General features: G+C 54.0%; 1 protein-coding gene across 14 annotated transcripts in view; it reads left to right on the top strand.

The window, feature by feature from the left end:
- PTPRF (protein tyrosine phosphatase receptor type F) overlaps positions 1 to 20,725 on the top strand; it is a 391,114-nt gene extending 370,389 nt beyond the window's left edge. For all 14 annotated transcript variants that reach the window (XM_074876247.1, XM_074876260.1, XM_074876256.1 and 11 more), the window contains 11 exons: positions 1,403 to 1,526; positions 3,543 to 3,718; positions 9,580 to 9,699; positions 10,831 to 10,985; positions 12,278 to 12,563; positions 14,410 to 14,588; positions 17,053 to 17,179; positions 17,406 to 17,531; positions 18,148 to 18,302; positions 18,772 to 18,907; positions 19,045 to 20,725. In XM_074876247.1, coding sequence (XP_074732348.1) covers positions 1,403 to 1,526; positions 3,543 to 3,718; positions 9,580 to 9,699; positions 10,831 to 10,985; positions 12,278 to 12,563; positions 14,410 to 14,588; positions 17,053 to 17,179; positions 17,406 to 17,531; positions 18,148 to 18,302; positions 18,772 to 18,907; positions 19,045 to 19,113 — 1,653 coding nt within the window. In that variant the 3' untranslated portion in view covers positions 19,114 to 20,725. The remainder of the gene's footprint in view (positions 1 to 1,402; positions 1,527 to 3,542; positions 3,719 to 9,579; positions 9,700 to 10,830; positions 10,986 to 12,277; positions 12,564 to 14,409; positions 14,589 to 17,052; positions 17,180 to 17,405; positions 17,532 to 18,147; positions 18,303 to 18,771; positions 18,908 to 19,044) is intronic.
- Positions 20,726 to 23,808: the final 3,083 nt, after the last annotated feature.

Raw genomic sequence — 23,808 nt, 5'->3', positions numbered from 1 at the left:
CACCTGCCACGGAGCCCTCAGGGCTGGTGCAGCGATACAGGCAGTGCCTGTGCTCCAAACCCAAGCTGGGTACCTGCACCCACTACCAGCTGCTTCGGAAGTGCCTGCTCAACAGCACAGGAGAGTAGGGGACAGCGATGGGTGTCACGTTGCACACAGAGGAACCGTGAGGGCTGTCCAGGTCAGCCCAGTCAGGGAGCTGTGCTCAGCCTTTTGCTCACAGCTGATGCAGAGCCGACAGACTCGTGGGCGTTTTACTGCCTGAGAAACCTTCTGACATGGCTCTCTGCCAAGCGATGAACGTGGATGCCTGCAGAGAGAATAACCGTGCAGTGCTTCCCCTGGCCTGTTTGCTCATTATTTTTGCCTGTGGGCCAGCAAAGCTTCCAGGACCCTGAGCTGGAGCATGATTTTAAGAAGGCTTTGACTGTTGGTAATTTCAGGGGGAGGGGGTTCATGGGATGACTGATTTCTGCTGTAGCTGCCTGCCCTGGGCTTGCCCAGGGCTGCATGTGCAGAGCAAGTCCCTGCATGAGGCAGCTGTCGTATCTGGGTGCATCATGTATCTCTCAGACAAAGAGGGGTGCTTTGGGGATGGTCCATTTTCACCTTGCTTTGTGCGTGAACAAAGATGAGCGGAAAGGCTTTGGGAAGGAGCTGCCTGGCCATGGAGGAGCTGTGCACCAGCACATGGCTCATGGGAGCAGCATTGGGTGTGCGAGGCCAGGGCACAGGCAGGATTAGGATGTGTGCTTTTCAGGCAGTTGCATAGCGTGTGGGCCTTTGGCCAAGATTTATAACCATGTCTCTTTCTCCAGGTTTATAGTTCCTTGTCACTCTATTAACTCAAACGAGAGATGTTTACATTGCATAAGTAGCTGGAGCAGTGGATAGTAACCTATCAATTTTCATGACTGCTCCCTGGCAAAAGCTCTTAGGCTGTCTTGCAGGACACTGATACCCAAAGCTCCTGGGGCACAAGACACCCAGGGCTTGCTATATTTCAGGAGAATGCAATTCAACAGCTAATAAAACTGCTAGGTCAAGAACTGCGCAGTCAGGTCTCTGTGGAGTGCTGGCATAAGACCAAATTTCTGCTGATGGGTAGCTTCAGAGAAAAGGATGAGCACGCAGCGAGAGTGCAGGTGAAGGCTCATCTGCAGCAGGTTGCCCTAGCAAGGGACTGCTTTGCCTGCAGGTCACAGGAGGCAGGTCCCACTGGGGACTGGGTTTCGGTGTGGTCTGGCTTGGCACTGCTGCTGGAGACTCCCACAGAAGCTGCATCTGGCCTAGGGAGAGGTGTGTGGGGAGATGCAGATTTCCTTACTGAAACACACGTGTGCTGCAGCATCCCGCTGTGCAGTAACTGCTCCTGACTCCCTCCCTCTCTTTCTCTCTACAGTCCATTGACCCAGGGCAGCAGTTCACCTGGGAGAACTCCAACCTGGAAGTGAATAAACCGAAAAACCGCTATGCAAATGTGATCGCCTATGACCACTCACGTGTCATCCTGACCTCCATTGATGGTAAGAGTAACTCTGGAGTGGGCACCCCAGCAAATGACTGAACGTGGCTGTAGCAGGGGACCATCTTTTTCCCTGTTCTCAGTCGAGCAGGGACACACGCCAAGAAGCATATCCAGCATAAGTGTGAGCAAATGTGTGTTCTGGCTGGCAAGAAGAGAGGAAGGGCTCTGCAGAGCTGCCTCTGCTTTCCCAATGTCCTCAGAGCAGTGTACCCTGTGTGATTGCTTCTTGCTACTGCTGGTGCCAGCAGAGATATCTGTCCCAGCAGCCTCCCTTCTCGCTGCTGGCCCTGCTGTGTGACTTCAGCTGCCTTCCTCAACACATGGTGGGACATGGCACTGTTAGCCCTACCACCCTCTGTCTCAGCATGACTGCAGGGCCAGTATCTTCCTCTGGGACTTGTCGATGTTTGCTCACAAGTGCCCAGAGCTGCACAGGCTGGGGGTGCCCCTTCCCCTGGGACATCAAGCTCCAAACGTCCCATCCCTGTGCTCCATGGGAGATGCATCAGCCCTAGTGTTAGTAACCCTGCCATCCCATGGCTCCTAGAACCAGCCCCGTATCTCTGGAGTCTGGGCTAATACATGCTTTTAGTACCTGCTTTGTGGTCCCCTTGCACACAGAGGATCTGGAGCCCAGGTACAGATGCCCAGGCTCACCCCTTCCCATTTTTTAAAAATCAGCACCCAGCTGTGCACACCAGAACTGAGCCCAGTCATAGGGGATGAGGAAGAGACAGCTAATACAATGTACCCCTGCCTGGGGGAAGAGTCTGGGGCCTGGCTTTGTGTACATGTGGCCCTGCAGCCACTAGCTGCCTTTTTGTTGGGATGGAAGAGTCTTTTCTAATGTTAATGCACCACTCATCCTCTTCTGAGGGAGGAGGAGGGGGTCCAAAACAGTCTCACACAGCAAGGCCTGTTCAGCAGCAGCAGCTATGTAAAGGCCTGGTATGCCTGATCATGGGCAAACCCTGTGAGACAGCTGTGGGTTGAGCACACGGGGGAATCCCTGTTTTCCAGCCTGAGTCAGTTGCTGTAAGTAGTGTCTGTCTTCCTGGGAACCATTCCCGTAGCGCCCTGCCAGGTCCCTGCGCCCATGCCAAGGGAGCCGGGCGCTGCACTCCAGCTGCTGCTGCTCCCCCAGAGCCGCCAGCGCTTTGTTTCTGCTGGAGGCTGCTGGGACCTGTAGAAAATTCCCCAGGACAAAAGGGTGAGGGGGAATCCCCCAGCTTCATTCCCCTCCTCTAATGAAATGCAGATGCGCTCTCCTCAGGAGATAAGGAGATTCCTGCTGTTTTCCCTCCCAGGCAGCACGGGCAGCCCATGCTGAACACGGTTTGGAAACACAACCCCAGGCCTCTGCTTTGCTGCATTTGTTTTAGTAACTGTGTGTTTGCATTTTAAAGGCCTTTACAAGAAAGTCTTTTCCTTAAAGTGGTGGGGAGAGTGGGGAGCTGGAGCAGCCTCTGCCAGCAGGCAGCAGAGGGGGTCTCACACTGAGGAGGGTTTCAGTGGTGGTGGGAGAGGAAGGTCTTTGGCTCCTCTGGGATACTTGTCCCTGCAGGAAGGATGGGAGGACATCCCTGCTTGACATCCCCGGCTAACAGAGACAAGCTAATGAAGCAGCCTCATTTTTAAAAGGTGCTGTAGGACCATAAAGAATTGCTGGTGAATTTAAGACAATTATTTCAATCAGTTGCTTGGGGCCAAACGAGCTCCTTAATATTCCTGCCTGTGAATTTCTCTTCGTGTGTGGGTGGCAGCTGTCTCTCTGCTTTGGTGCTGCCTGCTTATTGCATTAATGTGGGAGTTACAAAGGGTTCTTCTTTATTCAGGCACTGTCCCTGTCCTTTGCAGGATCCCTGGAAGAGATTCTGGCATCACCCTGTAGAGGAGACTTGTCAAGAGCCTTGTGAACATGCCAGGCTCTTCCCCTGCCTGCAGGGCCCAGCAGAGCAATAGGCACAGGGTCATGGGCTGCCCCTGGCTAACACTTTGCCCTCCTTCTCCGCAGGGGTCCCAGGCAGTGATTACATCAACGCTAATTACATTGATGGGTATCGGAAGCAGAACGCCTACATCGCCACACAGGGACCTCTGCCAGAAACCCTCAGCGACTTCTGGAGGATGGTGTGGGAACAGAGAACAGCAACTATAGTCATGATGACCAGGCTGGAGGAGAAGTCCAGGGTACAGTGTGTGCTTCCTCTCTTTTCTGGAGCTGGGGCGGGGGGCGGGGCGGGAGACAGGGATGGGAACACTTTACAGCATAAGGGCATCCAGGGAAAGGCGAGCTCCAGTGGTGTGGCTCACTGCTGCAGGGACCCCAGCAACAAGTGCCTTCTAAGTACATCTCTGTGGGGCAAAAGCGTGGCAAAACCTCCTGTCACTATGCTGCTCATTAACCCATGTCTTGCCTGCGTGCACACGCATCCTTTCCCTGCCCACATCACTTACACCAAAGGGAGAAAGGCAAGCTCTGAGATGGGGAGTGTTGACAGTTGCTGAAAGCCTGGGGGCTGCGTCCCAGAAGCTGAGAAGCTGCGATGGGTAGGTGGTATCAGCAGCATCCTGCAGCCTGACAGGGCCTCATTGCAATAACAAGACTAATTTGTGCCTTGTCCAATGACAACATGTATAAACGATCAGCTCATACTGCCAAGATTAGATATTCTGATGTAATAAATGCAAAGCTGACTGCAAACCGTGGGGAAGGCACAAGGTGGAGAGGAAGGAGCAGGAGCCATCACTGCAGATGATGCTTATGGTGTCTCGTGACAGGTTCTTACTCAGCCCCTGAAGCAGGAGTTCATAAGCTGTGACCAAAGTGCTCCTGTGCCAGGTGCACCCTTCGGGCAAAGCCTGCCCAAGCAGGAGGCAGCTTCTGCCTCTTGTGATTCAGTTTGTTCCTAAAAGTAAAATTTTAGCGGTGAGCATTTGTACTTGCAGAATATTTTAGTGTTGCCATGCCAACGGCAGGAGAAGAGGCTGTGCGCTCAAGCTGTGAAGCACTGGTTATTTTTAGCCCAATAAGCTCGTTCTTGAGAAGCAGAAACTGCCAACTTTGGGTTTAGTTAAAACTTTTGCTCACATGCTCTCCCTCCATTTCAAAGCTTTAGCACTGAAATGCTCGCAGGGGTGTCCTAGCCCACGCTGGCTGGGAGGAAGCAGCTGGAACAACCGATCACCGTGGCAAAACAGCTCTGCTTTTCATGCATGTACAAAAATAGGCTTTGTTCATGGGCTTCCCCGGCTCTACAAATGCCCTACAGCCTGCAGGGAAGAATAGTGTTCCTTGGAGACGAGCTGCCTCTAGAGATCCAACCCCAGCTTGGCACTGTGCTTCCCGTTGCACAGCCCTGCCTGCTCTGTCCGATGGCCACTGTCACCCACCCCAGTCCAAACAGGGACATAAATTAACCTGACCCGTCCTGTGGCTCAGGGCTTGGCATGTGGGCTAAGCAAGATCAGAAGCTGCTAAAACTGCTCTCTGCAGCTGGGGGTTACATGGGGACTTTTTTGTGCCTTCACATTTCAGCGATGGAGCGTGTATTTGAAGTACGAGGAAAAGCCCTTTTAGGTTGCCAAGTAAATCCATGCCCGGAGTCCTGACTCACTTAACTTCTGGGCTGCTTAGTTATGGGAAAGCACTCCAAGGTGTGTGTTTCTCAAAGATAACGGGTTTCCTTTTGACCCCACAGGCGCTTGTCTTTGCCTGAGACGCCTGTGCTGCTGAGCCATGTGTTATCTCCCCCCAGCACACTCTCTGTCATGTCATCCTGCAGTTACCTTGGTTTCTGTCCCAAACACAGCATGTGTGGCCAGGCTTTTGGTGACGGGATGAGCACTGTGAATCCCTGTCACGGGCAGGGGGTGATCAGAGCCCTTGCAGAAGCTGCAGGCAGCCTGTCTGACCGGGCGTGCTGCCCAAGGACTCTAGGCTGTCCCGACTGGACACAGACCCCAGCATTTGCTCCCCAACACTGCCTGCCTGTGCCCTGCTGGCTTTTTGGCACATCCCCAGCACTAATGAGAGAAATGGGCAGTTTTCTCAGGCACTGCAGGAGAGGCAGGTTGCCAGAGGAGGTAGTGGGGAAGCCCAGCCACTCCTGAGTGGAACCAGCCCTGCACAGCAGGGGCTTCCCTGGATGTGTTTGCTCGACTCTGTAGGTGCCTCAGGGCACCCACTCACAGGAGGGCCCTGGTGGGGAGCTGGGATGAGGACTTGCAGGAGATTATTTCCTCTGTTTTTTTTGTTGGCTTCTCCAGCATCTTCCAAGGCAGGATGACTTTTCAGCCACCTTCCTGCTCTGCTCTTCCTCATGCCTCTTTCTTTGCTGATGGCTAGAGTTCACTCAGGAGCACACCTTTTTGGGACCAAGAAAGATCCTGGTCACTGCTCACTGCTCCCAGCTTTCAACGTGATTCACTGTTTTAGTTTCCTCCACTCCAGAGCCTTCAGATGTCATCTGATGTCATTCTTGGGTCCCTGCAGCATTGCTGACTGCTAATGTTCACACTGCTGTGGGACAGCCACTGCTTCAGGCAGTCACATCGTGTCACAGCGTTACCCATGGGTGACCTTGCTTGAAAGTCCCCTTGCCCAGGGGCTTCAGCGCAGGCACAGGACTGTCTCTCCAGCTGCGGAGCCTGGGGTGGGCAGCAGGGCCTTATGGTGAGATGCCGAGCCCAGAGCAGGCTCTGCCACCTTCCCAAGTGAGCTCGCCAAGTCCCCCTCGGCAGTGCTGTGTGTAGATAAGCCAACCGGGACAGCAGCAGCTTTGCAGCCCTGTAGGGGTGACACTGCTTTAAAGGGCTCCTGAGCTGCAGGGGGAGAAAAATCTTTAAAGAGCATCAGCTTTTACGGTCTGCAATTTCAGCTGGCTTGATGGTCCAAATCATCCTCCCTTTTTCATGTTTTCACAAAGCGAGAGGCACATAAAGGATAGAAATGGCTGGATTGTGCAATTTAGCTGCCTTCAAAGCTTTACAATCAGTTTCAGAATCATTTGGTGGCAGTTCAGAAACACACATTGTAGATTACCTTTCCCAAAGCTGCAAGCGTGGTGTGTCCCAGCTGGGGTGTGTTGCACAAGAGAGGTATTAAAACAGGATTTCTCCTACTCTATCCCAGGCTATCCCCAAGAGCCTGGCAGAGCGAGGTCTCCCAATGCCGTGGCTTGCACTGTCCCAGCCCAGAGCACTAAGCAGCCACCCCTGGAGTGTGATCTCCCCTGGCACTTCATGTCCCCAGGCAGGGGTGCAAAGAGGCTGGTGCTCAAGGGCTCTGGGGAAGAGGGGCCTGGCAGCTAAGTCCCACTCCAGCCCTCTCGCTGTCAGCGATGCCATCTGGAGCTTGTGAGCAGAGCTGGGAGCAGAGCACAGCTCTAGAGCTGAGGAGAGGTGCCCGGCTGCTCTTGGGCACAGGGCATCGAAGGGGAGGGACAAGAACCACTCAGAAAAGCTGCAATAAATGGCTGTTCAGGACATTACTGTGCTCCTTAAGTTAATGAGAAGCAAGCACTGCCAGAAGAAAACATCTCTTATCTGCTTTAGTGCCACAGTGCATCGGCTTAAGCATAAAATTTACAGAGCTTGAAAATGGGGCATAAACATTATGGGTAAATTTGGCAGAAAATGTGACCGACTCTTATCTGGTCATGAATAAATAATTTTCAATTACCAGCCCAGGCACTGCTATTATCCCACACAGGGAACTCCTCCGAAGTTTGTTTTGTGCTCGAGTACACACAGCCCTGCAGCATGTGGGTGGCAGGAGGGGTCCGCTGTCCCTGAGGTGTGGGCTCAGGCACGGGGACACACTGTGCTGGTCCCCTGCAATGTCCCCTGCAAACCACACTGAGGGCGACACAGCAAGTGGCTGTCCCCAGCATTTGCAGGATGCCTTTCTGCTCTCTGCCCCCCGCACCACCCCACCCCCCGCCCCCCCCCCCCACCCCTTCTTCAGAGGGGCCACATCATCCCCGAGCCAGGCAAGGCAAACTCAGGTGGCCAGAGAAGCAGCTGCCACGCACTTGTGAGGGTAGGATTGGTTTAGCTGTGAAATAAGGTTTGTGATCTCCGAGTTGTTCACTTTGCAGCTAGTCAGTGAAAATAATGGGCTGCTCTGTGCCAAGCAAGGAAGAGAAATATGAGATTTGTGCAGGGCCTGCCATGTGGGGAGCACAGATCCAAGGCAGTGCAGGAGGCCCTGGGCAGGAGGCAGCAGAGCTGCTCAGGGCACGCAGGTGCCTGCAGTACCCCATCGGGCAGCCTTGTTGCAGGCGCTTCTGCCATCACAAGACTTGCTAAGAGCAGACCCCAAAGAAAGCAGGGACAGATGCATCCCTTTGTCCCCAGGTTACCGCACTCCAGCAGCCAGAGTACAGGATGAGGGCTCTTAGCTCTCAGAAGCCCCACCCTGCTTAAAGTATCTTCAATTAAAAGGCAGAACTTCATTGATTTCTAATTAAGCCTGTTGTTTCCCTTCCCACACATTCCCCTGTAAACACCCTCAGCTAATAATTAAGTTTACTATTCCTTGACAAGCACAGATGATCTTCCATTCACTCCTCTCTCCTAGGGCGGGAAACCATTTTCGGTGCAGTGCACATGGGTGGGAATGAAGTCTTCCTCCTGTCAGCCAGGCACCACGGCTCCACAAGGCGGGGGAGCCGGGTGCCAGATGAAGTAGGGATGCTCAGGGTGCCAAATAAATAGGGAGCTCCGGGCTGGAGAGAACAAAACCAGAGGAGTAGTTTGCAAATACTGAGCTGTGAATAGGAGGAGGATGAGGGCATCAGCAGGTGAGCAGGGAGGGATGCACAGGGAGGTGAAGGGGGCAGAGGGATGGGGCCCTGGGGATGTGTTAGGGCTTTCTGCCAAGTGGGCTACAGCAGGAGCCGTGGCCAGTAGCTCAAAGTGCTCTGGCTGCAGAGTTGGGAGGGGGAGGTAAAGGGTGCTGCAGGGAAAGGGGTCTTTTGGGAGCAGCAGTGTTTTTGTGATGGGACAGTGCTGCCTGCAGGAAGGGGCTGAAGGGGTGGTTTGGCCATAGTCTGTGTCTTCTCACAGAGGGAGAAGAAGTTGCGTCTGTGTCTGAGCTGGCATCTGTGCCTTGCTGCAGAACAGTTTTTGAAACACCTGGGAGATGTAGATTTCCAGGGATGTGCCACTTGCCAGAAGGGCAGGTTGACATCTCTCAGGGATGCTCAATACACTTGAGCCTATGGCAGTGCAGAACGGGGTGGCAGGGTCAGCCCGGTGAGCACAGCATCCAGGCTGGAGGCCTGGTGTGGGCTGTGTCCCGTCTTTCACCAGGGTGGGCCACGCTGACAGGGGCACCCCAGGGACTACGGATGTTACGGGGAAAGGTAGTACCTGTTGTTGTATTGTTGGGTACCATGCTGGACTCAGAGGTGTGTCCTGTCTCAGCTCAGTGCTGTGGGTCAAGGACTTTGGTCTGGGATAGCAGGGAGCTGGTGGGGATACAGGCTGCATCTCCCTCACCTCAGCTGCCCTTGGAGCAGAGCCTTCCCCAGAGAAACCACCACTTCCCCTGCCCTGCTTCACCAGCTCTCCTCCCACCAACCCGCAGCTGCCAACCTTCTCTCCATCCAGGTAGAGCTCGAGCAGGGGGATGCTGCAAGCACAGCCCTGAAGACCCCCATCTTCCCAAACAGGAGACAGAGAAGAAAAACTACAGCAGGCACAAATCACTGCTAGCAATTGCTGCATACTGTCTTCATACCTGGTGCTGCTCTTGCTGCTGTGTCTGGTGTTCTGGCCCCCTTCGCCGCCTCCCACCAGGGACTCCAGCAAAAAAAAAAATAAAATCCCTCTTTGAATATGAATCTTGTGGAAAGGAGCCCAGGGTGCGCTGCCTTTCTGCTGGGGATTGGGACACTCAGGAAGAAGGAAATCGGGGTGTTTGGAGTCCCCCTGCACAGTGACTCTTTTCTGTCTTTACCCTTTGAAGGGCAAAGCCCTGTTCCTCACCCCAAATACCCCAGCCAGCAGCCAAGCATTGACCCTTTCTCTTCTCCTCCCCACAGGTAAAGTGTGACCAGTACTGGCCAAGCCGGGGTACAGAAACCTACGGGATGATCCAGGTCACCCTGCTGGACACAGTTGAGCTGGCCACCTACACCGTCCGCACCTTTGCACTGTACAAGGTATGGTGCTGGCTGGGCTCTTCCTGCTCCAGGTAATGCAGAGCCGCTCCCCGACACTGCAGGGTGCTGCTCGGCGCACAGGCAGAGGCCACCAGCTGTGCCTGGCTTGGCCAAGCGTGTGGCTAGTCCACACATGGGCCATTTCTCACAGCTGGGCTGGAGTGGGAAACTGACTGCAGGTTGTGCATCTGGCCACCACTGGATTTTGGCCAGGATGCCTGATGCTCTCCTCTACACATTCAGACCATGTGATGAGCCCCAGAGTTGGGGCCGTGTTTGCTTCTGGTGAGTGTACGTGTAACAGCTGTCCTCCCATTAGAGGGACAACATGGGAAGCAGTGAATTTTTAGTACTCCTGTCACTAATAATGCAAATGGAGGGGGCGTGCTGACGCGTGTGCCTGCCCTTCTCTCCTGCCTGCTGCGTACCTCATTAGTGTCTGGAAATCCCTGGAGGCAGTGCTAGCAGCAGAGTGTCACGGCAATGCAAACAAGCTCTGCAGCCGGCTGCCTCTGTGCGTGACTGAGTCTGGGCCACACCAGCAGAGAGAGCACAGCAGGGTGCGATGGGGACACACTCGTGCCCCAGGATGGCATCTCACCCCCAGCGGTCACCCAGCCAGCCCTGTCTCATTGCTGCGTGGATCACAGCCCTGACTAGACAGGAGCGGGGCAGCCTCTGCAGACACGGGCTGATCAGCCATCCCAGAGAGACCCATGATGCAAGGAGCAGGGAGGGAACTGGCTACTGTGGCCCTTCCATGCCCAGTGCCTGTTTTTCCCTGAACATGCAGTAAGTACATGGGTAGTGACCCCATGCTGTGCAGAAAGGAGTCTTTTACCTTCCCTTCAGTCTGCTCCGCTCCCACAGAGCTGCTCTGCTCCCACAGAGCTGCTCTGCTCTCTGTATCAGCAGGCTTTCCAGAGCATCTGTGTAGACAGAAGCCTTGTAAGAAGCCTACATTTTGCCTCCAAATTTTAAGTTGTAAAAGCCCAATACATGCGTGATCACGCACAGCATTACATGCCTGTTGTTACCCAGCCAGCTGGGTACCTTATTACCCCATCAGTGGGTTCCTGTCCCAGGATGAGACTGTTCTCATGCAAAACAACTCCTCTTTGTGTTCAACAGAATGGCTCCAGTGAGAAGCGAGAGCTGCGACAGTTCCAGTTCATGGCTTGGCCTGATCACGGGGTACCAGAATACCCCACCCCAATCCTAGCTTTCCTGCGACGGGTCAAGGCCTGTAACCCACCAGATGCTGGGCCCATGGTTGTCCATTGCAGGTAGGACGGTGTGTTTGCAAAGCTGCACCTGCACACGTGCCTTCTGGCTGCGGGGGTTTTGACCGGTCCACCTAAATGTCGAGTCTCCTGTTCCTGCATGGAAGGTTTCATGGTCACATGCACTGCATGCTGGGAGCAGGACAGCAACCATCAGTGATAACATTTGTATTGCTGCTCTCCGTCAGATTAAACAGCACTGATGTGTGGAAAGCCTCACAAAACACTTTTTCCTGCAAAACTGCAAGTCGCATTTAAAAATTAAGTGATCTGTGCCCAGCATAAGTAGGTGGTACCTTTCAGAGGCACATCATTGACAGACACGCATGCAGTGACCTCTACAATCATTCATATGCAGTATTTACAGTAGAACTCTTTTGCAGGGTAGAAAGGCAGCTTTTTAAGCAAAATATTAGTCTACTAAGGCTCAGCATCTTATCCAGGCAAGATTTATCTGTACCAGCCAAGTGGGGACTATTACTGAACAAACCACTCCATCATTGCTGTACCAGCATACGCCTTACCAGCAGTGCTTAACGCTCTTCCTTCATGCTCTGTTTCAGATGGGAGTGGGATATAATTAACACACAAACAAGCTGTATTAAAGCCCTGTTAAGGATCTGACTTGCACCATAAATGAGGAAATGTCTAGCTTCCTATCTCTGCCTGTGTTTACATGTCACGACAGCATGTCTGTTGTTTTCAGGGTGCGTAGTTTGGGGATTGCTACTGCCCTTCCAACAGACGTGGAGAGGCATCTGGTGCTTGAGCAAAGGGCTCAGCATGGACATGCGTGACCTCACCTTTCTGCTTTCCCCTCTCGGCCTGGCTGTCCTCATTTTATGGGTTAGGAGACAGTGACTCAGGTTAGGGAACAAGCAGGCTTGAAACTACAGGCTTCACCGGTGCCGGGGCCCAGCCTGGACTTGAGGTCTTTCAATATCGCGCTCACATATGCTGTCACTCTCCTGCCTATTAAACACATTTTTCCTTCTCTTGTGGAGGTGCTGCCAGCCACCGCAGGGACCAGCAGAGTGACAACATGTCCTTCCTGCTCCATCAGTGAAAGGGGGACAGGAGAAGGGCTGAGCAGCCTCCCACATTCTCCAGTGCCTCTCTCCCTCATTCCTCCTGTTCCCTCTTGTTTGGGGCTCAGCTCATAGCCCTCAGTGTGGGGTAAAGCAGCCTTTACTCCCCTTTTGTGCGCTCTAGGCCCAGGTGCTTACTTAAGCACAGAGCTTGCGTGACATCTGTAAGAATAGCGTCATCTCAGGCCACGTGCTTTGTTCCCACAGTGCTGGCGTGGGCCGAACTGGTTGCTTCATTGTCATTGATGCCATGCTGGAGCGGATGAAGCATGAGAAGACCGTGGACATCTACGGCCACGTGACATGCATGCGCTCTCAGCGCAACTACATGGTGCAGACAGAGGACCAGTACATCTTCATCCACGAGGCCTTGCTGGAGGCAGCCACGTGTGGCAATACTGAGGTGCCTGCACGCAACCTCTTTGCTCACATCCAGAAGCTGACCCAGGTGCCACCAGGCGAGAGCGTTACTGCGATGGAGCTGGAATTCAAGGTCAGTGGCACCCCTGTTCCCCGGCACCCTGTCTCTGCCCACACAGCCCCACCGGGCCGCTTGCCCAGGGGCTGAGAGGGGAGAGCCATGGATCATTGCAGGCAGTTACTCTGTTGTGTGTTTCTAAACCAGGTAGGCAGTGATTTAAAATACATTTGAATTGTAAAGCTTGTGTCAGCCATGGTCCCCCCTGGATTGGCAGCTTCTGGGGAGGATATAAAAGGCAGATGGATGCGCGGTTCTCAGCAGCACGTTCTGCTCTAGGTTCACTGTGCGGCAGGAGCTGCATCTGAAATCAGATGCAGATCGTGTTAGTGATAATTGATGTTACTGTGAACAACTTGTCTAGAAACGGCTCCCATTTAAATATGTGAGACGTTTCTAGTCTCATTTCTTCAATGCTAAGCTCTGTTATCTTTTAACCACCTCAATGCCAAGGCTCAGTGTCTAGAATTGGTGAAGGCAGTGTTTTAAGGCACACTGTTTTTAAGAAGCCAAGCCCACATTTTGCTATCTGTATCTGTGAATGCCAGCTGCAGATATTTATTACAGCTTTGGAGATGGAAGCAAGCTCTGGTAAGCACCCATATTCTCAGACGAGGTGCATTAGTCCAGTGAACTCATGGAGGGGAATATAGCTCATGCAGGGAGGCAGCAGACCATGCAGGCTGTGAAATGAACTGCAGCAATACAGCTTCACCCTGGGGATTCCCTGCAAGTGACAAAGGAGCAGGAGAGGCAAAATATTGACTTTCTGCGTAAACTAGGAATAGCTGAGCAGCTCTGTCCTGTGGTTACCAGAGCTGCTGATGTCCTGGGTTTGGGACAGTAGAACATGCTGCTTTAGTATCTCCTGGTGACACCTGCCCTGAGAATCTCCTCAAGAGAGCCACGGAATTAGGCTCAACTCTAGTCAAACATTTGCTGTTTCTCCAAGGCTCTCTTCAGAACAGTAATAGAACTGTTCCCTGGCAGTGTACACTGCATGGGAAACCCTGGGGACCGGGATATGGCAGGGCCTCACATGGCTGCATCACTCCCCAAAGAGCAGCCCTGTCCTTCTGCAAGGAGCCTCTGGCAAGGACCAGCTGCCACACATAGAGAGAAGGGTGGCTCTGGAGAGTCTTTTGGGGAAGGGAAAAAAAAAAAGAGGGAATTCTGTTTGAATGCCTCTGCCAGCAAGATCTAAGCAACACATTTACCAGGACTCCAGTTTACAGGGCTCAAAGAGAACCATGAAATGTCTCACAGTAACCCAAAATAGACCTTCTTTACCTAAAACTGTCACAATTCTCACATTTTTCTTGGGTCCTTCTGGGCTGAGAAGTAAATAGCAAGACATTGTTGGAAGATGGAAAGCTTTCCTTCCCTGATGCCACCAGGCCTGTGTCTCTGGTTCAGCGAGGCACAAAGCTTCACGTCCTGGCCCTTTGTCAGTCAGAGAGCTGCTGTGGGTCCCCGCTCCACTATGTGTGGTTTTGGGGCTGTGCCAGCAGGTCTGTCCAGGTGGGACTGTGTGTCGCCTACAGCCATGCACCAGAAGCCAGCAGCGAGGCCGTGCCATGCCTGGGTGTGCAACGTCACAGCAGAGGGGCCAACGTGGTACTGAAAACCAGACTGATTACGGTGAAATAGAGCAGCCAGGTGCAGCCTCCTCATAACATGGCGGCAGAGCCCTTCGTCTGGTCTGATAAGACCTGGTCCCCAGCGGCTGTCCCTGGGTCAGAGGAGGGAGCGTGGCTGCGTGCCCAGAGGGACTCCTGCCTGCCCTGCTGCCAGGGTCCTGATTTTGCCCCCAGACTGCTGCATCCCCAGCAGGGGCCTGACACGTCTCCTCCTCTTTCAGCTGCTGGCCAACTCTAAAGCACATACCTCACGTTTCATCAGTGCCAACCTCCCATGTAACAAATTCAAGAACCGCCTCGTGAACATTATGCCATACGAGCTGACGAGAGTCTGTCTGCAGCCCATCCGGGGTGTCGAGGGCTCCGATTACATCAATGCCAGCTTCATAGATGGGTACAGGTAAGGGCCACCTTAGGTGCCTGGGCCAGCCTGTCCTGCCTGCTTGGGAACCTGGGCAGAGCTGCTTTTTCCTCTTTCCCAAGGACTGGTCTTGGCTGACTAGAGGTGGGCTGGGGACCACTTTATTGCATTTTATCTATTTCCATCTTCTCAGATGCTCCAGCGTGTCTAGTTACAATACGTGAAGACTGCTAGTGAGTGAGCTGCCAGGCTGGCTTGTATTGCTGTAGACAGATGCCCACATGGCTGGAGTGGGAGGCTGGGCTGGTTCCTGCGGAGATTTATAGGGTCTTCTGGTAGGCATCCCTTGGCACATGTTTTACATCTGCAGCACCTAAGGCAAACCTGCCCTCCCTCACTAGCTGTAGCAACCAGAGGTAGAAGTGTGCTTGCGCTGTGTGGCTGATCCAGGCAGAGTCCAAGGCTCATTGCCCTACATCTTGATTTTGGGGGGAGTCTGTGGATCCTCAGGCAGGGCTGGTGCTGGACACTGGGGAGCTTGTCACTGGGTTCTGCTCCCCAGGATACCTTTTAGAAAGCACAAATGAAGATCTAGTGGGGCAATAATACTTACGGTTTCTGTATCTAACTGCTGGCATTGTTTAGCACTCAGCTGCTAAGTGCCAGGAGAGGAGAATGCAGGGAAACAGCTCAGTGGCCACATCTCCTTCCCTGCCAATCCCCAAACAACAATCTAGACCAAATCACAACAATGCACATACAAGGCTCATTCCTGTCATCTCTCTGTGCACCACGGCAGTAGGATCACCCAGTGCAGGAGTGGGGGGATATGATGGATGTGGTACAGTTCCCCTCCAGCTTGGCTCTGCCCAAATGCTTCTTATGAGCTGGGGACCTCCTGGGAGCAACAGGCACGGCCAAAGGGAACAGATGTTGGTGCAGGCCAGCCAGCGGCTCTGTGCTTCCATCCCTGCTGCAGCAGCTGAGCCCAGGAAGGGTTCCCAGCAGGAAGGGCTACATGGAGGCCAGAGTGGGCAGGGAGCAGAAGGGGAGCAACCCTGGGAGCATCCCAACCCAGCAAAACTGCAGTGAGCCAGGCTTCCTCAGGGCGGGATGGAGTAATGGGGAAGGATGAAGGGGCTGGAGAAGAGCTGTCACAGAGCAGCCTCCGCTCGCTCCCTCCTGCCTGTGTGGCTCCGAGCTGTCCAGCACCACGTCATTAACGTGGCCACATGTCTGCGCGCAGGCAGGCCGGTGTCTGACAGGGGGGCTGCAGCCACGGTGCCCTGGCTTCAGGGCTGATTCAGAGCGATGCTGGTTTTGCCCCTTGGTGGTGCTACAGAGGGAGGGAGGGCTGCCAGCACGGCAGGTGGTACCATTTCATGTGCTACCTACCCCATCCCTGAAGAGCGCTGTTATCTCTTCTCGGCCTTTCCTTTGAACCAAGCAATCTTCTTGGCATTATCTAAAGAGATCAGTTGGCCCAACGTCCTGCAGATATCACTGATGCTGCATCTTTATTAGCTCTTTTGTTTCGTTCTGCAACCCCACTCCCTGCTTTTTATGATGTCTTATAAATCCACCTTGAAGCAGCCTCTGTCTTCATCCTGCACATTACAGCTGTCCTGCAGCACGTTCATTAATTTTTAGCACCAGTGGAGAGATGAAATGCCGGACCGGAGGATGCTGCCCCTCCTGCCACGGGCTCCGGCGCCCCGCACTGGTGAAGCCAGACCGTGCCTCCGCCACCCGTGCGGCGCCAGACCCCTCTCACAGGCAGCACGGCAAAGAACCAACACGCTGGAGCTCGCCCTTCTCAGAGGCCAGAGCACCAGGGGTGCTTTCTTCAGGGTGGGGGCCAGGCTGGGGCAGATCAAGCTCTGCTGTTAAACAGGACATTTTGAGAGATGCTCTGGTTCACAGTAGAACCAAGGACAAATTTAGAAGCTTCAGAAAAGCTGGTAAAAGGGTATTTGTTGTTTCCACACTGCCCTAGTTACTAGCTGGTGTGCATGATCCAGGTGTCCTGATTCAGTTGCTCTGTGTCTTCCCATGCAATGAGAGGGATGGTGGGTGCTGCAGAGAGTAAAAGTACAGGAACCCCGGGGTGCTGCTGGTATCGTCCCCAAGCACAGCCTCTCCTTCCAGCCTGGATGGGTGCTGGCAGCCTGCTCAGGTGGGGCTGTGTGCCAAGAAGGCTCTCAGTGCAGCAGCGCTAGGGACACTGTCACCCCAGCAAGGACTTACCAGCCTTTCTGGATCCTGCACCCAGTGGTGCTCGCTGCATCTGTGGGGAGCACTTAGAAGACACACGCTGGGCAGGCTCGTTCCTCCCCCTGAGTCCGTGTCTAGTCCTAGAGACCTGCCTCCTGCAGCTGTGTTGTCAGCCCTGCTCCCAGCTGCACAGGGGCCCTGCCTCCAGCTCTCCCAGCCCACCAGCCCCCAGGAGCGGCTGCTGCCCATCTCCCAGGAGCTGGTCCAAGCACCATTATGTTCGTCGCAGGCAGCAGAAGGCCTACATCGCCACGCAGGGACCACTGGCTGAGACCACGGAGGACTTCTGGCGGATGCTCTGGGAGCACAACTCCACCATCGTGGTGATGTTGACAAAGCTGCGCGAGATGGGCCGGGTACGAATCCTGCTGGGGGAGAAGGGGGCTGTGTGGCTGCTGTCTGTGGGCACGACCTCTCAGCTCACCCTAGTCTGTCCCCAGCACCAGCTGCTGTGGGCCGGCCTCCTGTCGGCCTGTCCTGTGGCTGACCCTGTGGCCCCACAGCCACATACGCTCCCAGGGAGTGGGAGGGAGGAGCAGCAGCTTCTGGGTGCTGATGTCTTACTGTGCTCCTCATCCACAGGAGAAGTGCCATCAGTACTGGCCCGCGGAGCGCTCTGCCCGCTACCAGTACTTCGTGGTGGACCCCATGGCAGAGTACAACATGCCACAGTACATCCTCCGGGAGTTCAAGGTGACAGATGCCAGGGTGAGTGCAACTGCTGGCTCCCCAGTTCCTGCGCCTCTGCCCCACCTTTGCCCTGCCCAGGCCAGCAACAGGGCTGTGCAGCAGCTCCTGGAGGAACCAGAAAGCAAGGTGTTGCCTCGCACTGCAGGCAGAAATGGCTGCTGCCCCCCACCTGCTGCACCTCTCACAAGTTCCTTCCTTGCCAGCTGTGTCAGCCCTGGTGAGCAGCTCAGGGATCCTATCAGCACCAGACCGTGCCTTGCCTGTGCTGCACACTTGGGCAGGTGTTTAACATGGGCTCCCCTGCACCTGGAGTCTCTGTGTGCAGCATCTGACCAGGTGCAGGACCCCTGTGTGACAGTAAACGTGGTCGTGGGGTGGAGCTGGGCCCAAACAGGACCAGGGCACTGACCCAACAGACCCTGCAAGGGCCAGAAGCCCCGCTCAGCTCACCTGCCATGGGGTGAACACGGGAAAGCAGAGGCAGGCCCCAAACACTCAGCAAAAGATCTGCCTGGGCTCATCCATGGCCTGTGGACAGTCTCGCCTGGCCTGGGCCAGGGGGTCTGAGAGCAGGTCAGCCCCTCTTGCTGTCTCCTCACCCACAGTTCACATCTTAACACCCCTGTCCTTGCAGGACGGCCAGTCACGGACCATCCGCCAGTTCCAGTTCACAGACTGGCCTGAGCAGGGAGTGCCAAAGACAGGAGAGGGCTTCATCGACTTCATTGGACAGGTGCACAAGACCAAGGAGCAGTTTGGGCAGGATGGGCCCATCACAGTGCACTGCAGGTGAGTGGGGACAGATCAGCACTCACTTCTGCCTTCTGCAGCCCTCAGAGATGTCCCCTACCTTGCTCAGACTGGCAGCTGCCAGCTCCCCTGCGCTTGGTGCCCCTCCTGCATACTGCTGGCAAGAGGCAGATGGGACGAAGAGGCACCAACATCCACGGGTGCCATTGGCAGCCTTTCTGCCAGGTGACTGGATTAACCCAGTGCCCTGGTGGTACTGATTCATAGCTCCTCAGAAGAGTCCTTGGGCAGGGCAGAGCGCCACGGCAGCTTGGCCCAGGGGTGAGACAGAATCGGTGGACCCCATGGGGCTGAGGGGGCACCTCTGGCTGGCAACGTCCCTGTGGCCTCTCCTGGCTCCACTGAGCACGTCCCCATGCGCCATGAGCTTGCACCGCTCCTAGGAGCTCTGCAGAGCCTCGCTGGGGTTGGCGGGTCTCTAACGGCACCTCTTGCTCCCTCTGTGCAGCGCTGGGGTTGGGCGCACAGGCGTGTTCATCACGCTCAGCATCGTGCTGGAGAGGATGCGCTACGAGGGGGTGGTGGACATGTTCCAGACGGTGAAGACCTTGCGGACGCAGCGGCCAGCCATGGTGCAGACAGAGGTGAGTGTCCCCTCCTTCCCGAGGCGGGGGAGATCTGTGGGAGAAGGGAGGAGAGCTGGCAGCTCTGGATGTGCAGCCCTGCTGCCCGATGTCCTTGGGTCCCCGCTTCTCACGCTGCCCCCCTTGCTGCCTTGCAGGACCAGTACCAGCTGTGCTACAGAGCGGCACTGGAGTATCTCGGCAGCTTCGACCACTATGCAACGTAACTAGTGCTTTCCTCCAGTCGCGGTGGGGATGTCTAGGAGTGGAGACGGGTCCCTCTGAGCCAGAGCCGCCCATTCCTCAGTCCTTCTGTACAGATGGAGGTGCTGCCCCGGCAGCAGACCTCCATGCCAACCAGTTCTGACCACGGCATTTAGGAACTTCGCCCCAGCGCCAAACGAGGGAATCCGACTCCAAAAGCATTTCCAGTCTCTGGCTGAATTTCTGCTCATGTGCATCTCTCGCCCTCTCTCACGCGACTGCATTTCACAGCGAGGCTTTAGGTGGGTGGAATGGGATCTTTTTTTTAAACATGTAAAATAGTTACTAGTGGTTTTTATAATCTCCTCTCTCTTTATTTTTATTTTTTGCAAGTCTTAATGTTTTGCCCAGGCAGAACTGGACCCGCCAAACGTTTGGGAGTTGGGATTTTTTTTTAATTTCCTTTTGCTTTTACATTTTTTACTGCCCTGTGTTTATTTCAGCCCAGTCACTGCTGGTTCTGCCCATTTTAGTGCAGCTTCCTTGGTAATTTGCAGCAGCTGGCTTGTGGTTCCTGCCCGGCTCCATTCCCCATAGGCTGCTTTTTAATCCTCTGTAGAATATGAAATTTCATGGAACTGGACCTAAGCTACCAATTATTTTTTTAGCCTTTTCCTCCGCCCCATTATTTCCTGAGTAGGTTTGGGTTTGGGAGGGCTTGTGGGGTCACCGGAGAAGCGGTCCCCTTTGTCAGCTGGAAACCGTTCAGTCCTATTACAATGCGTGTTCAACCAATCCAGTGACCGTGTGTATTGGCAGATCCCGATATGACGTGAGTTGTCGTTGCCTTGTTTGTGAGAGACCCGAAATCCCGGGCTCCAGGCTGTGGAGCCTCTTTTTGTGTGTCTCGCTGGGAAGGGGGCAGGAGAAGCAAGTGGGTCCCACACTTCCCCGGGGAGGGGATGGGAAGAGCGAGACACGGCCCTTTTTGTTAATCCCGCGGTTCCGTGCGTGCAAGCGCCATTCTGTCACTTCTCACCAGTGAAGTGCATCAGAGCATTTACAATGGCAAGGAGCACAAGCCCAGCCGTCCCCCGAGCAGAGCCGCGCCGGCTCTCTTTGGAAAGCAGGGTACTGCAGGGAAGGGGAGGGGAGTACACATGGCTTCAGAGGTTGGGTGTATCTATAATTTCTGCTATCCTGCAAATGTTAAAAGTCACTAGAATATTGTACTTTCCGCTACTTCAGGACGTTCTAATGAACCAATGTGGCAAGACTACTGGACTTAATTTAATGGTACTATATATTAATACTCCTTATTATATCACGCTTGCACTAAAGATGGGGAGTGAGCAGCCCTCTTTTGAGTGCATTGAGTTATGAATAAAGGTGGTGGAAGGGTATCTAATTGTATTATCACATGTATTCCGAATGTTAAGAATCCAAGCTACGTTGAAATCAGCAATCCAGGGTTGGTAATGTTGGAGGACACATTCATTTTTACCTTGTGGATGCATAGTGCTGTAGGGGTCACTGTTGTATACAGTCTGTTTTCTATTTGTTAATAAAAAAAATCTACAGCATCATTGCATAATTCTTGATGTTAATAAATTTGAATAATCGGGTTTCATACAAGCTGGCTTTGCTGTCTGTTTCTTTGGCAATAAGCAGAGGCCGTAGAGTCCCTTGGAGCTGGGCATGCTCCCCAGCCTGTTGCCAGAGATGTCCTTTCCCACAGGCACATCCCAGCCATGAGTGCCCCACACTTTCCGCAGGGACCCTGTGCTGGCAGGGAGCTCGGAGACCCTCTGTGACAACCCCCTCTGTGCATGCGTGTGCTCACCTCCTGCCCACCTGCAGCCGTACCAGGGTGCACCAGGAATCCTCCATCCCTGGTACCTCCAGCAATGGCTCCTGCCAAGCCCATCTTTGCAGCCGTGGCCCTCTCTGGGTCCCCTCCACTTCCCAAATGATGGATCATTCCCAGCGGGAGGAAGCCAGTAGCCACCTTCTGCCCAGGCCATGCTCTGCACAAGTTGTACCAGTGGTAGCTGGGGCCTGAGACCTGCCCTCCACAGCTGCTTTAGCGCCAGTTACTAATCCTCAGCGGGCTTTGGAATGTAGCAGATGCAGCCCTGGGGCGATGCTGAGCTTTGCTGGATGCCAGTTTACCTGCAGCCCCCTCCCTGCCAGCATGCTGGCTGCAGGACCAGGCTGGACTTTGCTTGTGAGTTTGCAGGAAAGAGGGGTCGGGGGCAGTGGGTTTGGTGGCAGTATCAGTCCTGGATGAGGCTGAGACGTTGCCAGCCTCGTGGGACATGGCAGTAACACTGTTCTGCAGCACTGAGCACAGTTGTGTATGCAGAGTTACTGCTCAGCACTAAAACCATCGCCTGGCCTCTAACTGCAGAACAGCACCCACATATGTTCAGGTGTGAAACCCCTGCCGAGGCATGCGGCTGTGCCCGCTCTGCAGGGGTCGGCCAGCCCCAGCCCTGCAAACCCCAACCCTACAAACCCCCGCGTCAGTGCTGGCTCCTAGAGAGGGCAGCACCTGCAAACAGCACAAGCGTGCAAGGGAACGGCCAGTGCACGTGCCACATGGGCCAGGGCCCCGTGGCCTGCCCATCCTTCCTGAGGAAGCCAAATCTGCCCTGGCCAGCGTGTGCACGATGGGTGGGTGCGTGTCGCAGACAGACTGATGAGCTTTTCCCTGACGTGACTATGGGCACCTTCTTGCTGACTCCTTGCTGACTTTGCTGGAGCTCAGCCACATGTGGCGTTTCCTGCCAGGTCAGACCGGTGCCTGAGCAGGTGCCAGATGCAAAATGGTATTTCCCCCTCGCCCGGCTGGTTCCTACCCCAGCGCTTCACCCCTGGGGTGACCTGAGGCCAGTGAAGCCTTTCCCGGGCTCTCCTGTCGGGCAGCCCCACTTGAGGATGCAAATCCAAGGGCGAAGCAGGCTCCTGCCCTTGCAAGGCAGCACACGTGCGCAGGCGTGTGCGCACACACACACGTGCCAGCACCGCTGGCATCGGGACACTTTGCATCGCTGCCAGGACCCAGGATGGCATGGCTACACAGCCAAGCGTGCACCTGCTCATACGCAGGTGCGCTTGGGGAGGAAGGATGCTGTGCGAATCCCTGTGCTTTAGGAAGCTGGCCAGCTGGGAAGCAGGCAGCGAGCACCTGCCTGCGCTGCAGCAACAATGCTTTGGCTGTGCCGCTAAACTACATTGGTGACAATGCTTTTGCCACACAGATGTGCCACTCCCTGAGCACACACCAGCCACTGCCATGTGCACAACATGAACTGTTAGTCCGTGTGTGGCTTTGAATGCAGTGATTTGCTCTCGCCTAAAACAGCAGTTGCCAGAACACTTGTACGTATGCACAAGCACGCACACATGTGCCTTCTTTCTCCTTGTCCGGGAACACTTGGGGCTTCCCTCCCCTACTGATTTCTTGTTCTTAGCCCAAATCCTTTACAGCCAACTCAGCCTGGGCTGAAGTGCTCAGCTTTCCCTGGACAGAAAGGATTTATCCTAGCTGGCATTTTTTTTCCCCATCTTCTTTGATATCAGTTTGAGACTTCTCCCTCCCTCTGGTATCAGACTGGCTTTGCAGTGCCACGCTGTGCTCCAGATCTGAAGGGAATGGTCCCAAGACAGTGCCATAAGGCAGCATGTGGCCTCCTTCCTTTGGACTCTCTGACACACCAACCATATTCCCTCTGAGCAACGGAGCTGAATAGTTACTGCTGGCTTTTTCTTAGTGAAAATTTTCCATTCCTTAATTGTATCAGGTAGCCCTAATGCAGCCTCAGATAAGCAGCTTTGTAAAGGGCATGGTTTGGCAGGTGGGACACCAGCTAAATGGCAGCTAGTCAAAGGTGAATTCCTGGGCACCGAGGTGCTCTTCTGCTCTTTTTATTTTCGTTTTTTTAACTCATTCCACTGATACCTGTAGCAAGAGAGCTGTGTAGGCCCTGCCTAGGCTTGGCTTGCCTCCTAGTGATGCTAAATCATAAGATCATACAATGGTTTGGGTTGGAAGGGACCTTTAAAGATCATCTAGTCCAAATAACATCCTGCCCAAGCACTTGCCCTTTGGGGTTCCATTACGTTAAATTTTGTTTTTCAAGGGCAAAATAGTTGTTAAATAAGGAAAAGAAACAGCTGAGCTTACTCTGCGCAGTAGCTTGGCAACTCCTTCCCCCACAGTCCTGGCATTTTTTGGTTCTCAGCAACATTGCCGTTTTAATTTATAAAGTTTCCCGGATAAAAGTGACTTTTTTTTTTTTTTTTTCCTTTTTTGCCTGTTCTGACCTGGCTCATTTCTGAGAGCAGGAAAAATTCTGATCCCTCCAATTAAAAGTTCGTTGTTGCCCTTTTGCCAGTTCTAATAAGTAATCTCAGTCCACAGTAACGATTATATGTCATCAGGTTTTCCTCTCTACATGTTTCTGCTCACAGCAACATTTTACCACTCGGCATAAAAAGACTGGCTCGTGTCTCCTGCTATTAGAAAGTTGGTCTTTTCTTGACCAATGGATAGCAAGTGCAGCTGCCAGGCCACCAGAAAGGCCAGAAATGCAGAGTTCATCTTAAAACCAGTACCTGACAGTTTTCTGTGTTGGTACCTCCATCTGTAGGAAGACGAGTGTTGTACCTGCTGTGATTTTAACGCACTTTGAGGTTCTGGTCCGAATACCTGG

The sequence above is a fragment of the Strix uralensis genome, chromosome 8, assembly GCF_047716275.1.
Source record: "Strix uralensis isolate ZFMK-TIS-50842 chromosome 8, bStrUra1, whole genome shotgun sequence".
Lineage (NCBI taxonomy): Eukaryota > Metazoa > Chordata > Aves > Strigiformes > Strigidae > Strix > Strix uralensis.
This window is presented reverse-complemented; position numbering and strand designations above follow the sequence as displayed.